This window comes from Bombus flavifrons, chromosome 6 (assembly GCF_040668555.2).
Source record: "Bombus flavifrons isolate JBK064 chromosome 6, iyBomFlav1_principal, whole genome shotgun sequence".
NCBI classification, from domain to species: domain Eukaryota; kingdom Metazoa; phylum Arthropoda; class Insecta; order Hymenoptera; family Apidae; genus Bombus; species Bombus flavifrons.
The window spans coordinates 9,213,173-9,228,262 of record NC_138447.1 but is presented as its reverse complement, the minus strand read 5'-3'; the positions used below and the strand labels follow the sequence as shown (position 1 = coordinate 9,228,262).

At 28.8% G+C, this 15,090-nt stretch overlaps 4 protein-coding genes across 8 annotated transcripts; all 4 read left to right on the top strand.

The window, feature by feature from the left end:
* The first annotated feature begins 137 nt into the window (after nucleotides 1-137).
* On the top strand, nucleotides 138-1,275 carry Fer3HCH (Ferritin 3 heavy chain homolog). Its single transcript, XM_069115895.1, has 4 exons — nucleotides 138-249; nucleotides 325-532; nucleotides 633-824; nucleotides 893-1,275. The coding sequence occupies exons 1-4, from the start codon at nucleotides 173-175 to the stop codon at nucleotides 1,175-1,177; spliced, it is 762 nt and encodes a 253-aa protein (XP_068971996.1). The 5' UTR covers nucleotides 138-172; the 3' UTR covers nucleotides 1,178-1,275.
* Nucleotides 1,276-1,513: 238 nt separating this feature from the next.
* LOC138181206 (putative leucine-rich repeat-containing protein DDB_G0290503) lies at nucleotides 1,514-9,187 on the top strand. 3 transcript variants are annotated; one of them, XM_069115889.1, is made up of 7 exons: nucleotides 1,514-2,086; nucleotides 2,365-6,077; nucleotides 6,144-7,234; nucleotides 7,324-7,602; nucleotides 7,694-8,308; nucleotides 8,444-8,581; nucleotides 8,739-9,187. In XM_069115889.1, the coding sequence occupies exons 1-6, from the start codon at nucleotides 1,858-1,860 to the stop codon at nucleotides 8,544-8,546; spliced, it is 6,030 nt and encodes a 2,009-aa protein (XP_068971990.1). In that variant the 5' UTR covers nucleotides 1,514-1,857; the 3' UTR covers nucleotides 8,547-8,581; nucleotides 8,739-9,187. The 3 variants fall into 3 exon arrangements, with proteins under 3 accessions (XP_068971990.1, XP_068971987.1, XP_068971989.1); XM_069115886.1 differs by having other exon boundaries at nucleotides 2,344-6,077; XM_069115888.1 differs by having other exon boundaries at nucleotides 2,344-6,077; nucleotides 8,444-8,586.
* An 898-nt stretch (nucleotides 9,188-10,085) lies between these two features.
* On the top strand, nucleotides 10,086-11,771 carry wol (Dolichyl-phosphate beta-glucosyltransferase wollknaeuel). Of its 2 annotated transcripts, none has more exons than XM_069115892.1 (5): nucleotides 10,086-10,460; nucleotides 10,632-10,806; nucleotides 10,872-11,068; nucleotides 11,144-11,252; nucleotides 11,335-11,771. In XM_069115892.1, the coding sequence occupies exons 1-5, from the start codon at nucleotides 10,398-10,400 to the stop codon at nucleotides 11,763-11,765; spliced, it is 975 nt and encodes a 324-aa protein (XP_068971993.1). In that variant the 5' UTR covers nucleotides 10,086-10,397; the 3' UTR covers nucleotides 11,766-11,771. The 2 variants fall into 2 exon arrangements, with proteins under 2 accessions (XP_068971993.1, XP_068971992.1); XM_069115891.1 differs by having other exon boundaries at nucleotides 10,093-10,460; nucleotides 11,323-11,771.
* Nucleotides 11,772-12,465: 694 nt separating this feature from the next.
* Alg-2 (Apoptosis-linked gene-2) lies at nucleotides 12,466-15,088 on the top strand. Of its 2 annotated transcripts, none has more exons than XM_069115893.1 (4): nucleotides 12,466-12,911; nucleotides 13,565-13,671; nucleotides 13,830-14,137; nucleotides 14,216-15,088. In XM_069115893.1, exons 1-4 carry the CDS (start codon nucleotides 12,856-12,858, stop codon nucleotides 14,315-14,317), a joined length of 573 nt encoding a protein of 190 aa, XP_068971994.1. In that variant the 5' UTR covers nucleotides 12,466-12,855; the 3' UTR covers nucleotides 14,318-15,088. The 2 variants fall into 2 exon arrangements, with proteins under 2 accessions (XP_068971994.1, XP_068971995.1); XM_069115894.1 differs by having other exon boundaries at nucleotides 12,498-12,911; nucleotides 13,869-14,137.
* Nucleotides 15,089-15,090: the final 2 nt, after the last annotated feature.

The window sequence follows — 15,090 nt, the reverse complement described above, 5'->3', positions numbered from 1 at the left end:
TTCAAAAACATTTATGCGTGATATCGAAAATAAATTGCGAATCGATAATATGACATATGACATGTAACATATAAATAAAAATGAAAATTTCTTAAAGAATAATTTTTACAATTGACGAAGTTCTTTATATCAAGAAATGTGTATGTAAATTGTTTATAACTAAAGATAAATCATGTTAAAATTGCGTAGTGATAAAAAAATTCTTAGTGATGTTTTCAACTCGTTTGTTCGACAATTATATACTAAAGAGTAAGTTTGTAACTTTTATTTATGAAAGAATCTAATATTGAGTATAATTCGAAAATGTAAGTAATCTTTTTGAAGAACTAAACTCTATAAGGGAATATGTAAACCAAAACTATTTCTTGCCAAATTTTTGACAACCTCCTGCAAGGATGAATTTTGCATTGATAAACCTACGAAATGGCCAAGTGGAAAACCGGCCAATTTTAAGTTTCATCAAGAAACTGAAACTATATTAAACGAACAAATAAATGCGGAACTGAAAGCTTTCTATCATTATTTGTCCATGGTGAGATAAAAAATAGAACTATTTGTTTCTTATAAAGATAAATAAATATATAGTTCTTTTAATAGTATTATCTTTAATGTAAATCGGTTATTTTCTATAGGCTGCATACTTCGGACGCGCAGATGTAGCATTGCCTGGCTGTGAATCATTTTTCATGCAAATGCATCACGAGGAACATGAGCATGCTATCAGATTTCTAAATTACGTCAAAATGCGCGGAGGTCTTGTAAATTTATGTCCAATACAACCTCCTTCCGACCAAGATTGGAAATGTCCATTGCACGCTTTTAAAGTAAATAATTAAAAGAAAGAATTAAGTATTCTCTTTTAATAATATGCATGGTTATTAAATTTGTTTAGACAGCATTGACTTTGGAATTAGAGGTAGCTGAAAAACTAGTAGCAGTAAATGCTGTTGCGGAAAAACATGGTGATTTAAATGCTAGTGATTTTATTGTTACCGGCTTTATGGAAGATCAGATGAAGAGTGTGAATGAAATGGGAAGATTTGTAGCTGTCCTGTCTGGTATCGGTGATCAATCATTAGCACGCTTTATATTTGATAAAGATTTACTTGAACATTACGTTCAACCAAAATTTAATATTCTTCGTTCAAAACTGCGACCAAATCGTACTGACAAATAATATTTCCGCTTTCTTATGTCATATAGTATATGATATATCATGTTTATATGTTTTTTAAAATAACAATATATGTACATGTCAATTACATTATAGGGAAAGTGAAACCTGGCGATAAAAATACTTGAAAAATATTAATAAAAAGATCATTTTTCAAACAGTGTATAACAATTTAATAAAATTTCACTTACAAAAAAAATAGAATTTTCCGTATGATAATAAATTAATAAAAAATGTGAATATGAGTTTGTTCAAAGATTAATCGCTTTGTTTTCATGTAATGTAATCGTTTATGTAATTTTAGAACACACCGAATCAGTGAATAATGAAAACCAACTGTTTCGTATCATGCGTTGAAAACGACTTAGCATGGCAGAACTATTACATGCATTTAGTTGTGAAGATAAAGTTGCAATAAAAACGGACGTTTTAGTGACTAAGTAATTTCTCTTTGTCTAAATTAAATACTGTATTCGGGCTTATTTAATTTTTTTATTCGTTATATTAAAGGATTTTAATCGCGGTATTATTTATAATATAGTGTAGTGCGAGTGTTAGATTTAGATCGGTAAAAAAATCACAATTATTGTTAATACGTAATTAACCCTAATTTTCATGAAACAGTTTTGTATTATTACGAATGGACGCGATTAATTGTTCATGGTTTGAGGGTAAGTTCAAGAATGGCTAGCGATTTGTCGAGTGAGTGTACGGAAACAGTTGGTGTGTTAGATGAGAAAGAAGAAGGTGAGATATCCTTGGAAGATGTAAGTTCTTCCGAGGAAGGACATTTAAATTACGGATATGGCACTAAAATTTCTCATTGTTCAAATTTTCTGTCGACTCAACAAAATGCAACGTGCTGTACGGCTCCTGCCAAGTTTTATCCTTCCAAGGGTTCTAATAGAAGAGGTAAATTAAATAATATAGTGTTTTTTTAATATTTTTAACTTCATATTGTTTATATTGTTTATATTGTTATGAAAAATAAGTCTTGAAATAAAATTCAATTTTCTTTTATTAAATATGAATATATAAAATATAAAAAAATATATTTTTAATATTTTGGAACATAATTTGTGTAAAATGTATTTCTATTTGATAACATATTGAACCTTTCTATACCCAATGTATTATTATTCTCGACATATCATGTTCTAATCAAGTAGAAGTTGACCTTATTCTACAAGATGCAGTCCAGGGCAAAGAAAATCTTCATCAAATGAAAGAATCAGGATGTATTGGAACGAAACATACAGCTTCTACACTTCAAGAAAAAAATGACGACCTTGTGCCTATTTCAAGTGACAGTGATATGGAAATTGTTGGTCTTGCAGATAATTCTAAACAAATTATGATACGTTCTGCTTCCAAAAATAGAAAGAAAAAGAAGAAGAAAAAGAAAAGAAATCGTGTACTTTCATTGGATAATCTAGTTTCTTCAGCTACTGCAGATGTATCTAAGAAAGAATGCGCTAGTATAGTAAAAGATGATGCGACAAAAAATACTTCTAGGTCACATCACAGAGAAATGAGTCCTATTCATAGAAGAAGTAGATCAAGAATAATTCCAAGATCACCACCCAAAAGACATAGATCTCTTATAAAAACAAGATCTCCTTTTAGGAGATCAAAATCGCCAATTACTCGTACTAGATCACCAGTGGCAAGAAGGTCTCCAAGAAGACTTAAATCTCCTAAAAGATCACCATACAGATCCTCAACAAAGACAATGCCTCGGAAAACGACACATATTGATTTAAAATCATCCCATAATTATACTGATACTACACATAAATTACTAAAAAAAGTCAGAAAATTAGATTCAATGGGAACTCATTCATTAGAAGAAACTTTAAATAAAAATAAAGAGCATGCATCTTCATTAAAAGAGAAGTTAACAAATATGATGAAAAGTGCTTCTAACAATAATACTGATTTGACAAATTTTTCAAAAGGAAAATCTATAAAGGATATAAATAAAAAGGAATCTAATGATGCAGACGATGAAGAAGATTTGGCATTATTAAGACAGAAAGCTCTTGAAACAAAACAAAATAAATCAAACAAACAAAATGAACAGCTAAAGACTGAAACTATAAAACATGTGAGTGCAAATATGAATGATGATCAAGATGAAGAAGATTTAGAATTAAGAATGATTGCACTTCGTTCTGCTGTATTAAAAAAACATCAGAATAGAATTCAAAAGGGAATTCAATTGGGAAAGTCCAAAAAATCTAATAGCTTTCGTAGTGAAAGTCCATTTACTCAAAGCTTTTTAGATAGCATTCCTATACCTGGAGAGGAAAATTCTGCATCACCACCTCATACTCCATTCCCTGCAAATGAAAGTGATCATACAGAGGATATGGAATTAGATACATATGTTGAAAGAGAAAAAGAAAAATTACCATATTCTCCAACAGACAAAATTACTGCCAATATATCTATGGATACAGAATTGTTGGGTATTCAACCATCTGATGTATCATTCATCTCTCTTAATGGAGCAAATAATAGTGCAAATTTTAATACATCTATAACAAGTAATCAGGATGATCAAAAATCTTATCAGGAGAAAATTGTTGAAAATCGAAGTTTTTTGCCAAATATTGCATATTATGCACAATCACAAAATCCATTATGTGCTACAAATGCAAATATACAATATTCATCAACTGACTTAACAGAAACTTTTAAATCAGATTTTATGAAAGTACATCATTCTCATTTAAATGTATCTTCTTATGAAAATACATGTGCTACTGTTAAAAGTAATCATACTTCCGAAGTTTTAGATATTAATTCGATCCAAGAAATGCCTTATTCTCCAACTGACACTCCTGTATATGATCCTGATTTACCACATGCTCTTCCACAAGCTCTTGGTCCACTAACTATCTCAAATTCTTCTTTAGTTTCTTTAGAATCATATACTTCTAATACATGTGGGAATAATGAACAATATAATAATGTATCAACAAATCAACATACACAAAGTACAAAACAAGTAGACACTGTAAATGAAGATGAACAATTAAATAAAGCAGAAACATTTTCATTGGATCCAATTCTTAGGTCTAATACAAGTTATCTTATGGAATCAATATCTCCTAGTAGTTCAATGATAACAATTGATGATCTTCCTGAAACCGAAGCAGATGTAAATCTATTAACTGATACTTTCAAAAACATAAAAACTTCAGAGTACATTCCAAATATATCAAATAATGTTAAAGACAAAATATCAGAACCACTTTATATGAAGGGATTACCAGATGTTACCAAAGATACAAATAAAATACCAACATTAATTAATAGAACATTAGTTCCAGCACCAATTTTGAAAACAAACAAACAATTGCAACTGCCACTACCAATTAGGAAGAATGCATTACAGCAAGAACCTACATTCAAAAGTGCAGAAATGCAGCCAGTTGTTATTAATAAAGAAAGTAGTACAAAAATAAATGCTTCCTTTAAACCTATAAAATTAATGTCCTTTCCACAAAAGTCACATTCTATTTTAACTATACCAACTGCATTTCATGAAGATCTAACTAATGAAACATCTACAGATAAATCATCTCATATCTCACTAGTAGAAAGTAATCCCAGTGCAACTCTGGCACAAAATAATATAATTACAAGTCCAAATAATACAAGTGATATTAAAATTCTAACACAAAAGAAAAAGAAACTGCTTAAAAGGGGATTAAAAAGAAAAAGTGCTGCATCATTAATTGCAAAAAAACACAATACATTATGTACAAACGATGATAATGTAAATACTGTAGATAAGCAAATATGTAAATCAGATCAAGTTCTTTATGCAGATAATAAACAAAATCAAAAAGAAACGCAGACACAAATGGACCAGACAGATTGTGTCCATATATGTACATCAGAAATGTCCAAAAATATTGATGATAAACTAAATAAAATTTCTTTAGAAACTAATGAAGATAAAATACAGAGAAGTAATAATTCATCTAATGATACATCAGGACAAGGAAAGAGTACAGAAGACAGAAGACAAAGTCTTGATGAAGATGAAGATGCATTAAGGGCAATTTTATTAGCTTCTTTGCCAAAACGAACAAAAATCACTAACAGTTGTTCCAATTCAGTTGCACTTACAACAACAAGTACTACATCTGCTGTACCAAATCAAGTATTTGTAAATCAAACTGTATCAAATACGGTATTATCTACAGTTAATAATTTACCAACTCCACATATAAATTTATGTGGTTCTGAAAACGATAAAAATCAATCAAATGCCGGAGAGAAAATATATAATGTTACACAGAAAAGTTTATCTCTTGAAAGTATTAAGGCTTCAGACACAGTAATTGGAAGGAAAAGATCAATTCCTATAACAAAAAGTCCACAGAAGAAATTTATAAAAAGAATTTCAATTCCTGCAAGTACAAAAGTTGTAAATAATGCGAAAAAATACCAAAATACAATGATTCAAAAGAGATTAAATTTACAAAGAGCTACAATTTATAACAAGCAAAAAATTGCAGAAAATGAAGTTCAATCTAAAATGAAATCTAATGACAGTAAATGGTCTGCTAATACAAAGGCATTGTCCGATACACAAAGGATTGTTATAAATTTAGAGTCTGATACAGAAAGTGATTCTGAATCTGAATGGCAAAAGAGTACAGCTGCTTCTTCAGCACATACTGTCACAATAGAAAAGCATCAACCAGCAATAAATCCTACAGCAGAATTTGAAAAAAATTTAGATCAATTTTTACGTGCAGTACGGAAAAAACAAGAATCTATGGCAGCTGCAAGACCAACTTTAATATCACAAACATCTAAGAAAGATGCAGTATTAATAACAAAACCAGAAAAATCAAATTCATCCAATCTACAAACACCACTGGTAAGAATATTACAACAAAATATTCTATCATATATGAAATATTTAATTGTTTGACTATTTTTACAGGCTGTTCGTCATTTACCTGCATCTCAGCAAGAGGAATATCGACGGTTAAAACAACAAATTTTAGAACGCGAGAAGCTGAAGCTACATAAAACAATAGAAAACAACAGTTTAATAAAAAATAAAAATATGGAAGTATCTTCAAAACCCATATCATCCAATAGCTCAAGTAAAGAGTTATATGCGAAACTACATCATACAATACCCTCAAAAAGTCAAAGTATAAGTACACAACAATTAAATAAGGAAAATTGCTCTAAAAATTTAGCAGATTCAGTAAAAAATACCACTATATCAACGAGCAACATTCAGTCATGTATCAGCAAAATGTATGATGTTGATAAACAAGAACATGCAGATCCAACTCAAATAAAAGCACTAACAAAGTCAATAATCAATAATATATCTGTATCTGCTGAAAGTAGTCCAAATAATATTGGAAACAAAGCAGTTGGAAACATGCAACCGACGAATATATCGCGAAAGAGTCCAACGAAAACAAAAACTTCACCTAGCTTAAAAATTTTATCTACAGATGAAGTAAATCGAAAATATGTACAGGTACAAGTAAAAAATGATACAAACGATCGAGTGGTAACAATAAATGATAAAGTGACCTTAAATAACGAAACAATAATCGATCGAAGTGAAAATATTTCTGGAAATAAAAATAGCAGTAATAAAAATATATATGATAATAATATAAATCAACTTTCACGTCCTACAGAGGAAGACATTGTTTCTAATAATACTCCATTTGGTAATAACAATACAGTGGACTCAGATACATCGACTATTATTTTATCAAGAACACCTCAAAGTTGGAACGAAAGTCTTAATACATCCGAATCTACAATATATCTTCCACGATGTCAGGAAGATACATTATTGACTTCAAGTACAAAAGATAAACATGACATCCATTTTCTATCGCCCAAAAACAATATATCACCAAAAGATATAAGAAGCATAGAAGAAAATTGGGAAGAAATTAAAAAAGATGTCAAGACAGAGCTAAATACTCTTATTAATCTTTCACGCGCGGAACAAGAACAACGTTTAATAGATACAGAACAAGAATTAGTTATGAAACGGTAACCAACTTTCCAATGAAAATTCATTATTATCCATTAATTTTTAGCGTATTTCTATATAATAATTTATTCATTTCTTGATAAAACAGCTATACAATCTTAGATGATTTGGCGAAGATGTCGCAAAATCTTCGTCAGTGGCATATGGAAAGAGATCTACAGACGAATTTAGCGGCTGAAGTCAAAAAGCTCAGGGAACAGCTCAAAGTTGCTGAAGAAAGATTACAAGTGCAACGTAATCGTATTAATAATATAGGTCCAAAAGTAGTAGAAGCTCGCGGAAAAATCAATGCAGGTCGCCAAAAATGCTATAAACTCGCAATTATTTGTACAAACTTGGGAAATAGAATCGTAGGAAGAGATTATAAGTAATATATTAATAGAATCATTATTATTAATCTTCAAATCACTGTGAACACAAAATATAAATATTTTTAATTCTTTCACCGTATCTTCTAGGATACCTGAAGCTGGAGCACAACTTTTAGATAATAGATTGAAAGAAGTAGCTAATCACACGCGGCAACTTTCCCGGAAAAAAGTACCATCTATTGACATTTCCGACATATACGAATTATCAAAATTGGAAGAAGCAACTGTGTCTAGTGCATGTACAGAAATTTGTCAAAGTGACACTCTGGAAGAATCCAATACAACAATTTTAAACGAAAATGAATCTCCAATAAAATCTAACGAAATTAGGAAAACTGTACACATAGAAGTTACTACAGTAAATGTAAGTGATACAGATAAGAAAAAAAATATAGTATTAAATAATTGTGCTCCAAGCATTAATGAAGAAAGTACACCTACACAAAACAACCATGAACAAGAAGTATCTACTGAACAAACAAACTTAAGTGATAATCCTGTTCCTACTACTGGTGTGCTTAACTCACAAGATGCTCAAAAGCTGGATAATAAGGTAGTGGTACCAGAAAATAATGTAATAAGGTCTACAACTTTAGAAGCAGGCAGTAAAAGGAGGAATGCTACGAGACTTGAAGGGGAACTTTCAACGAAAAAAACACTTTTACCTTATGAATCAATATTAACGCACTTTAAGGTACCAAGGTGGGTTTTTGCTCTCTAAATATTTCAATAATATAGGATATTTATTTCTAAATAAAAAATATACAGTGTTCTTCTAATTTAACTTTTACAAAAATTTCGAGTATTTTTTTTGTTGTTTTTATCATTCTTAACCAGGAACACGAATCCCAATGGCGTCCTTTGTCCATACGAACTGATGGGAACATGCAGTGATGGAGATTGTCAATTTATTCATCAAACAGGGAGCCAAACCAAGTAGCATTTAGCTACCAAAATGGCATTGTTAAAATATACGTAAGGTGGTTTTAATCTTTAATCATAAGATTCAGAGGACATTAAAAAATAAAAATCAAGATTTTTATTGAAAGTGATCACACTTTATTATAATCTATTAACTTCTAAATTCAAACATTTTCTATTATGAGTAAATATTATCACTTAACAATTACAGATACTACTATTTCTGAGGATGCAAAATCCCACATAGATGGAAGCTGTTAACAAGCAGAAGTAACACCCGAAGATGGTAAGTTATCTTCATCACGGCAAGAGTTTGTGCACAAATTAAAGTAGCAATTTTATTATATAAAGATCATAAATTTTAAAAAAAGCAAAATTTTTAATACTGTGCTATTTCAAGCTTTTATTCTAACGAAAATTTAAAGAAAATTTGCTGCAAGTGTTTATTTTTTACATATGTAAAAAGTGTCATATATGAACTGCAAGTAACTAGTGTGATTAATGTAAAAGAGAAAGAAGATATTGTTGACCGATTGTTGAAGGCAGCCGAATGACTGGCCAACGTCGGGCATTGCAACAAATATTCATTTCGTACTTCTATATAAGTTACCTCATAAAAGTCTTGTACCTGTATAATAAAAGATTAATATTTTTTTCTAATTGCGAGTTTATTTATTTTTAGACTTAAGTTTATATCCCTTAGCCATAGAAAACAATATACAATCTTCCTAAACTCTATATTTGTTACTAGGAAATTTCCCTTGATTTTTATATTTGTGTTAGATTAATTTGTCCTTAACCCTAAGTTCATCCCATCGACTAATCCATTCCCTTGGACATATAGATGTAAAAACTTGTTTAAACCAAGTGCATACGTCTGATCCCTCTCCTAAAGTACGTTCGCAACGATAGAAATCATAGTACATTACCCAACAGCGTAATGTTTGATTTTGTTGTTGAAATCTAAATAACGATATTGCAAATTACTTTAATTCAGAATATGAAAAAGATCAATTTTAATCATATTATAGATGTCAATTAACAGAAAAGTAACATAGTAAAACAAACCTTGGATCTTCACCAGGAAATACAGATCGCACATGTCTCTTTTTGTCTTCCTGTTTAAGACATGGATCATCTTCGTCTACAGTTATAGTTATCTTTTTCTTCGGGTTTTTTTCATCTGTTGCGATATTATCAATCATTAGATTTGTATCATTCGTATCATACGTATTATCTCCATCTCTTTTTTTAGAAGTAGTTTTCGTTTCATCCGAAATATTAATTTTATTATTTTCATTATTTTTATCAGAATCCATTATATTTTATATCCATAACTTAATTCATGTACATAAATAAAATATACTATTTATAATAAATTAATTTATAATAAGCGTACAATGAATTACGCGAAACGAATAATACATGAGACAGAAAATTAATAGAGACGTGAATGTCGATTAGAGTATACTTTATTTTATTGTGACAATTCAGATTTTTTGAACATAATAAATAAAAATACAAATTTGAAAATGTAGAACTCCCTCTATGTGGACAAACGTTTATTATCAATTACTTATCAGTTGCTTATGAAGAATTATATTGTATAACAAATTTGAAATTATTTGATTTTTAATATCTCTAATAAATACTAAACTTCCTCTGTGACTATTTTTCATTTTAAATATAGAAGTTTTTCACCAATAAAATAATATATAAAATTTGTATTTAGTGCAGCCAACTGCGAAATGTATACAAATTAATCACAACTTCAGAGGCATGTGCGGTGGCACAAGATAAGGAAGGATGAAACAATACGTGTTTTGAAAAGTATTTTTTTGCTAATATTTAAAAACATAATAATATTAATATGATACCGTTAGGGCATTTACTTCTTTATGCTATTTTATTTGCAGTAATATGTATAATAGTGGTACGTTTCTAGGTTATAATTACAATTTTTATGTTATTTAAATTTGTATAAACGTGGCAATTCTATAGGTACATTAATATCTTATAATTATAATTTGTTTTATTAAAATATCGTATACATAGCTGCGATTATTTCTTCGGTATTATAATGAAATTAATTACATGCTTTCAGTTTTCTATAATATTACTTGTAATAACAAAACCATATCCAGAAATATGGCAAGATGAGAAGGAAAAGTACTTTTTCAATCCAAAAACGAAAAAAACAGAAGCTTTTCCGTCTTTATATGAAAAATGGAGCGTACATTTAAGTGTTATAGTACCAGCTTATAATGAAGAGCAAAGATGTAAATACTGATGCATTAACAGTAATGTTATGAAAACATAATGTGTTTATATATTTAATTTATAGTGCCAGTAATGTTAGATGAGTGTTTGGAATATTTGGAAAACCGTTCAAAAAATGGGTGTACTTATGAAGTGATTATAGTTAGCGATGGAAGTTCAGATAAAACTGTGGATATTGCTCATCAGTATGCATTAAAATATGATAACATTAGAGTATTAAATCTTGTTAAAAACAGAGGGAAAGGTGGGGCAGTAAGACTGGTTAGTAACAGAATGTTATGAAATTTAATTTATTATTATTATCATTATCTTTTATCATAATTATTTTCATTTAAGGGTATATTAAGTGCAAGAGGGAGCGTAATATTATTTGCAGATGCTGATGGTGCTACTAAGTTTACAGATTTAAAAAAGTTAGATGATAGTTTGAAAAATATATTAGGATGTAAGTTATTTCTTAAGGTATAATATAAAGTAAAATTAAATATTTATAGTGACAAAACCATCTTTTCTAGTTGATTATATAGATAAGCCAAATGAAATCAGTTCTTCTCATGCAATAGTATGTGGATCTAGAGCTCATTTAGAGAAAGAAGAAACTGCTAAAAGAACCTTTTTTCGATTGTTACTAATGCATGGATTCCATTTCCTAGTGTGGTTTTGGGGAGTCAGAGGTATTAGGGATACACAGTGTGGTTTTAAACTTATAACACGTGAATCTGCAAGAGTTGTATTTCAAGCTCTACATGTTGAACGTTGGGCATTTGATGTAGAAATGTTATATATTGCAAGAATTCTAAACATTCCTATTATTGAGATTCCTGTGAATTGGACAGAAATTGAAGGATCCAAAATAGTCCCTTTCTGGAGTTGGTTACAAATGGGTAAAGATTTATTTTTCATTTGGTATAAGTATAGAATTGGGGCATGGAAAATAAAAAGATCTAAACAAACGTAATACAAATGTGCACAGAACTCAAAATATTTATAAATAAACCTTTTATTCAATATTTTCACTATAGATAACATTAGATGTCATGTTTAACATAATTAGATAATATAATTTACCTAGTAATCATGAAATATTTTTCCTTTGTAAGGAAAATTTATAAATGTGGAAAACCATAACAAGGTTTATTTAATAACCTTATATCCTGTTAGGATGATAATAATCTTTATTTTAGTGAACAATCATATACAAAAAAGTATGATAAATTATCATAAATGTTTTTAAAGAGAAAGAGAGCTGTTTGGTGTTTTAGATTAACTTAATCAAATTGAGCAAGATATATTACTTCGTTTATATATTTATTCTTTTATCTATTATATGCATTGTAATATGTAATGATGATTATTAATAAATAATACTTTATAAAAAAGTAATTTTTAATTCAATTAATATAGTTTATTTTATTCCGAGATTTTAAATAATTTTCTAGTAATTTCTTTATACGTACAGTGATATAGTACAACATCATATAAACAGATCATGACATTTATATACTGAATCCTAGAGAAAATCGTCCGAAGATCGAGTCGTGATTAGTTGTGAAAAATTAACCTGGAAGACAAGAAGGTCCTCGTTCTGCCCATGCGTGACATGCTATGAATGTCTCAAACAGAGACAGAAACATTTTATTCATCTTCGTCTGTCTCACAAGAACGCAGATTTTGTTGACCTTCCATGTTGATTTCTTACGAGTAGACATGATTCAATTTTCGGGCAATTTTCCCTAGCAAATATCAAGACCTGTTTGTATGATCTACAAGATATACTATATAGTTGAAAATAACCAGCCAAATAGCTAATATGATTAGTATGATGTAGTATATATAAACGTAGTATAGTAACTAGTAACCATACGTTAGATCTATCAGTGGTGTGACGTGTTTATGACGTTGTATTCTGCGAAACTTTTTGCAAGTTAATTCATATTATCTTTTACACTGTCACCATAATAAGTTACAAAGTAACGTTAAACAGATAGAAGTGTTAAATATAATTATTTCTAATCCTATATTTTGTGAAAGTAAACATTAGTTGAAAGATGGCTTTTGTATCGCCTATGCCTAGTCGAGAATTTCTCTGGGATGTTTTTCAAAGGTATGTCAAACTTTATTTGAATTTTATTTATTTAATTCTTTCATATCGAGCATATAACCTTTATAATTCTGCATATGTTTTGTCATTCAAATTATAATATGGTAAATGTTCAATTATATTTAATTATATATATGTATTATGTTATCCTTAATTAGGTCTAGCTTATTCATAAATGATACGAATTACATTTATATATTGCAAATTATACAAATTATGTATGTATATACAGAGTAGATTAGCTTAATATCTGCCTCGTTTATTGTTGTGCGAAAAAACTTATCATGACAAAATTATATGCATTATTTCAAAGGGTTCATGCAATGATGCAACGAATTTTTACTCGAGATCATTTTGTTTCGAAATTCAGCGTCATTGATATTTCTTTAGATGGAATTTTATATCTTTTCATACGCGATCCGATCCGATATGATTTTTTATCCTTTATACAAAAGTATTAAGGTATTTTTATCTGAAAGTTCGTCATTTAAAAGATATTTTAATTTTAATTTGATTGTCTTCCATACACAGTTTTACAAAATTAACATATTTATTTATTCATTCATTTTATAAATAATTGTATACTAAATACAATTTTGATAATAAATAACATATGACACAAACAAACTTAATGTTTTTTGGTTTGGATATTGCAGAGTTGATAAAGACAGATCTGGTGCAATTACTGCAGAGGAATTACAGCAAGCTCTTTCTAATGGGACTTGGACACCATTTAATCCAGAAACAGTTCGTTTAATGATTGGTAATTATTTGATTTTATTGTTTTAAATGACCACGTAAATCAATAAAAATGTTTAAAATGCTATACTATAACAATGTATTCCATAGTTTCTGAGTAGATCTGCATGGTCTTTTATCATATTTAATATGTTTTTAGTTTATCTCATTGCATTCATACAGGTATGTTTGACATTGACAAAACTGATCCTGATTCTTCAGGTATGTTTGATAAAAATCAAAAGGGAACAGTTAGTTTTGAAGAATTTGGAGCTCTGTGGAAATATGTAACAGACTGGGAAAATTGCTTTAGATCATTTGACCGGGACAACAGTGGAAACATTGATAGAAATGAATTAAAAACAGCTCTCACAAATTTTGGATACAGATTATCAGATCAAATTATAGACACCCTTATACGCAAATATGACAGAGCTGGTCGTGGCACTATATATTTTGATGATTTTATTCAGTGCTGCATAGTCTTATATGTAAGTATTCATTTGTGTAATATTTTGTTAGATTATGTACATTTATGTTTAAAAAAATATATAAATTTTATTTTTTAGACATTAACTTCTGCCTTCAGACAGTTGGATACAGATTTGGATGGTGTCATTACGATTCACTATGAGCAGTTCCTAGGCATGGTATTCAACCTTAAAATATAGGACATTTTTATGCTTGACCAATGTTATTCCTGCCTATGTTGGCACTATGTTTTTTATTGTACAAATACTATACAAACTATTTGATGCCAAATCTGAAAATCTGGAAATTCGAATTTATTTTATAAAGCTTTTTCCATGCCAAATTTAAAATCTTATGTATTTAATGTGCTTGTATGTTCAATTCTTAATTAAGAAATTATAAATAATCAGTTATATGTATATATAAACATTCCTGGAAAAATGTATACATATAACTAAATTTGATCATAAGCATGAAAATTTAATTTTTATTCTTTGTCTGTTATAGGAAAACAGATATAATAAATGTTACATACAAAAAATATTTAACAAATAATTATTAGATGTTACAAAAAAATTGAACATATTTCAGATAAGAAATATGCAATTGAGATAAAAAAAAATGATTAAAATTTCCTCTGCAGTATACATTTCATAAATACCAGACTTTTAGTTTCTATAACACAGTATACAAAACACATGCCAATTGTAGATATATTAAAAATCTGATACTTTCCATACCTTAATACCTTTAAGTATTCTTTAGTGTTCTAATATCAATACAGCTTTTGAGGCACAACACTTCAAAATCTATTAAATCATATATAAGTTTGATAAAATACGTACAAAGTTAAAGTTATTTTAACTGTATTTTCTCAAAATGCTATATACTATTTGCATTATGTATGAAGTCCATATTTCTGTACTTTTCTATTATTATTAAATTGATTATAAACATATATTTTAATTGAATC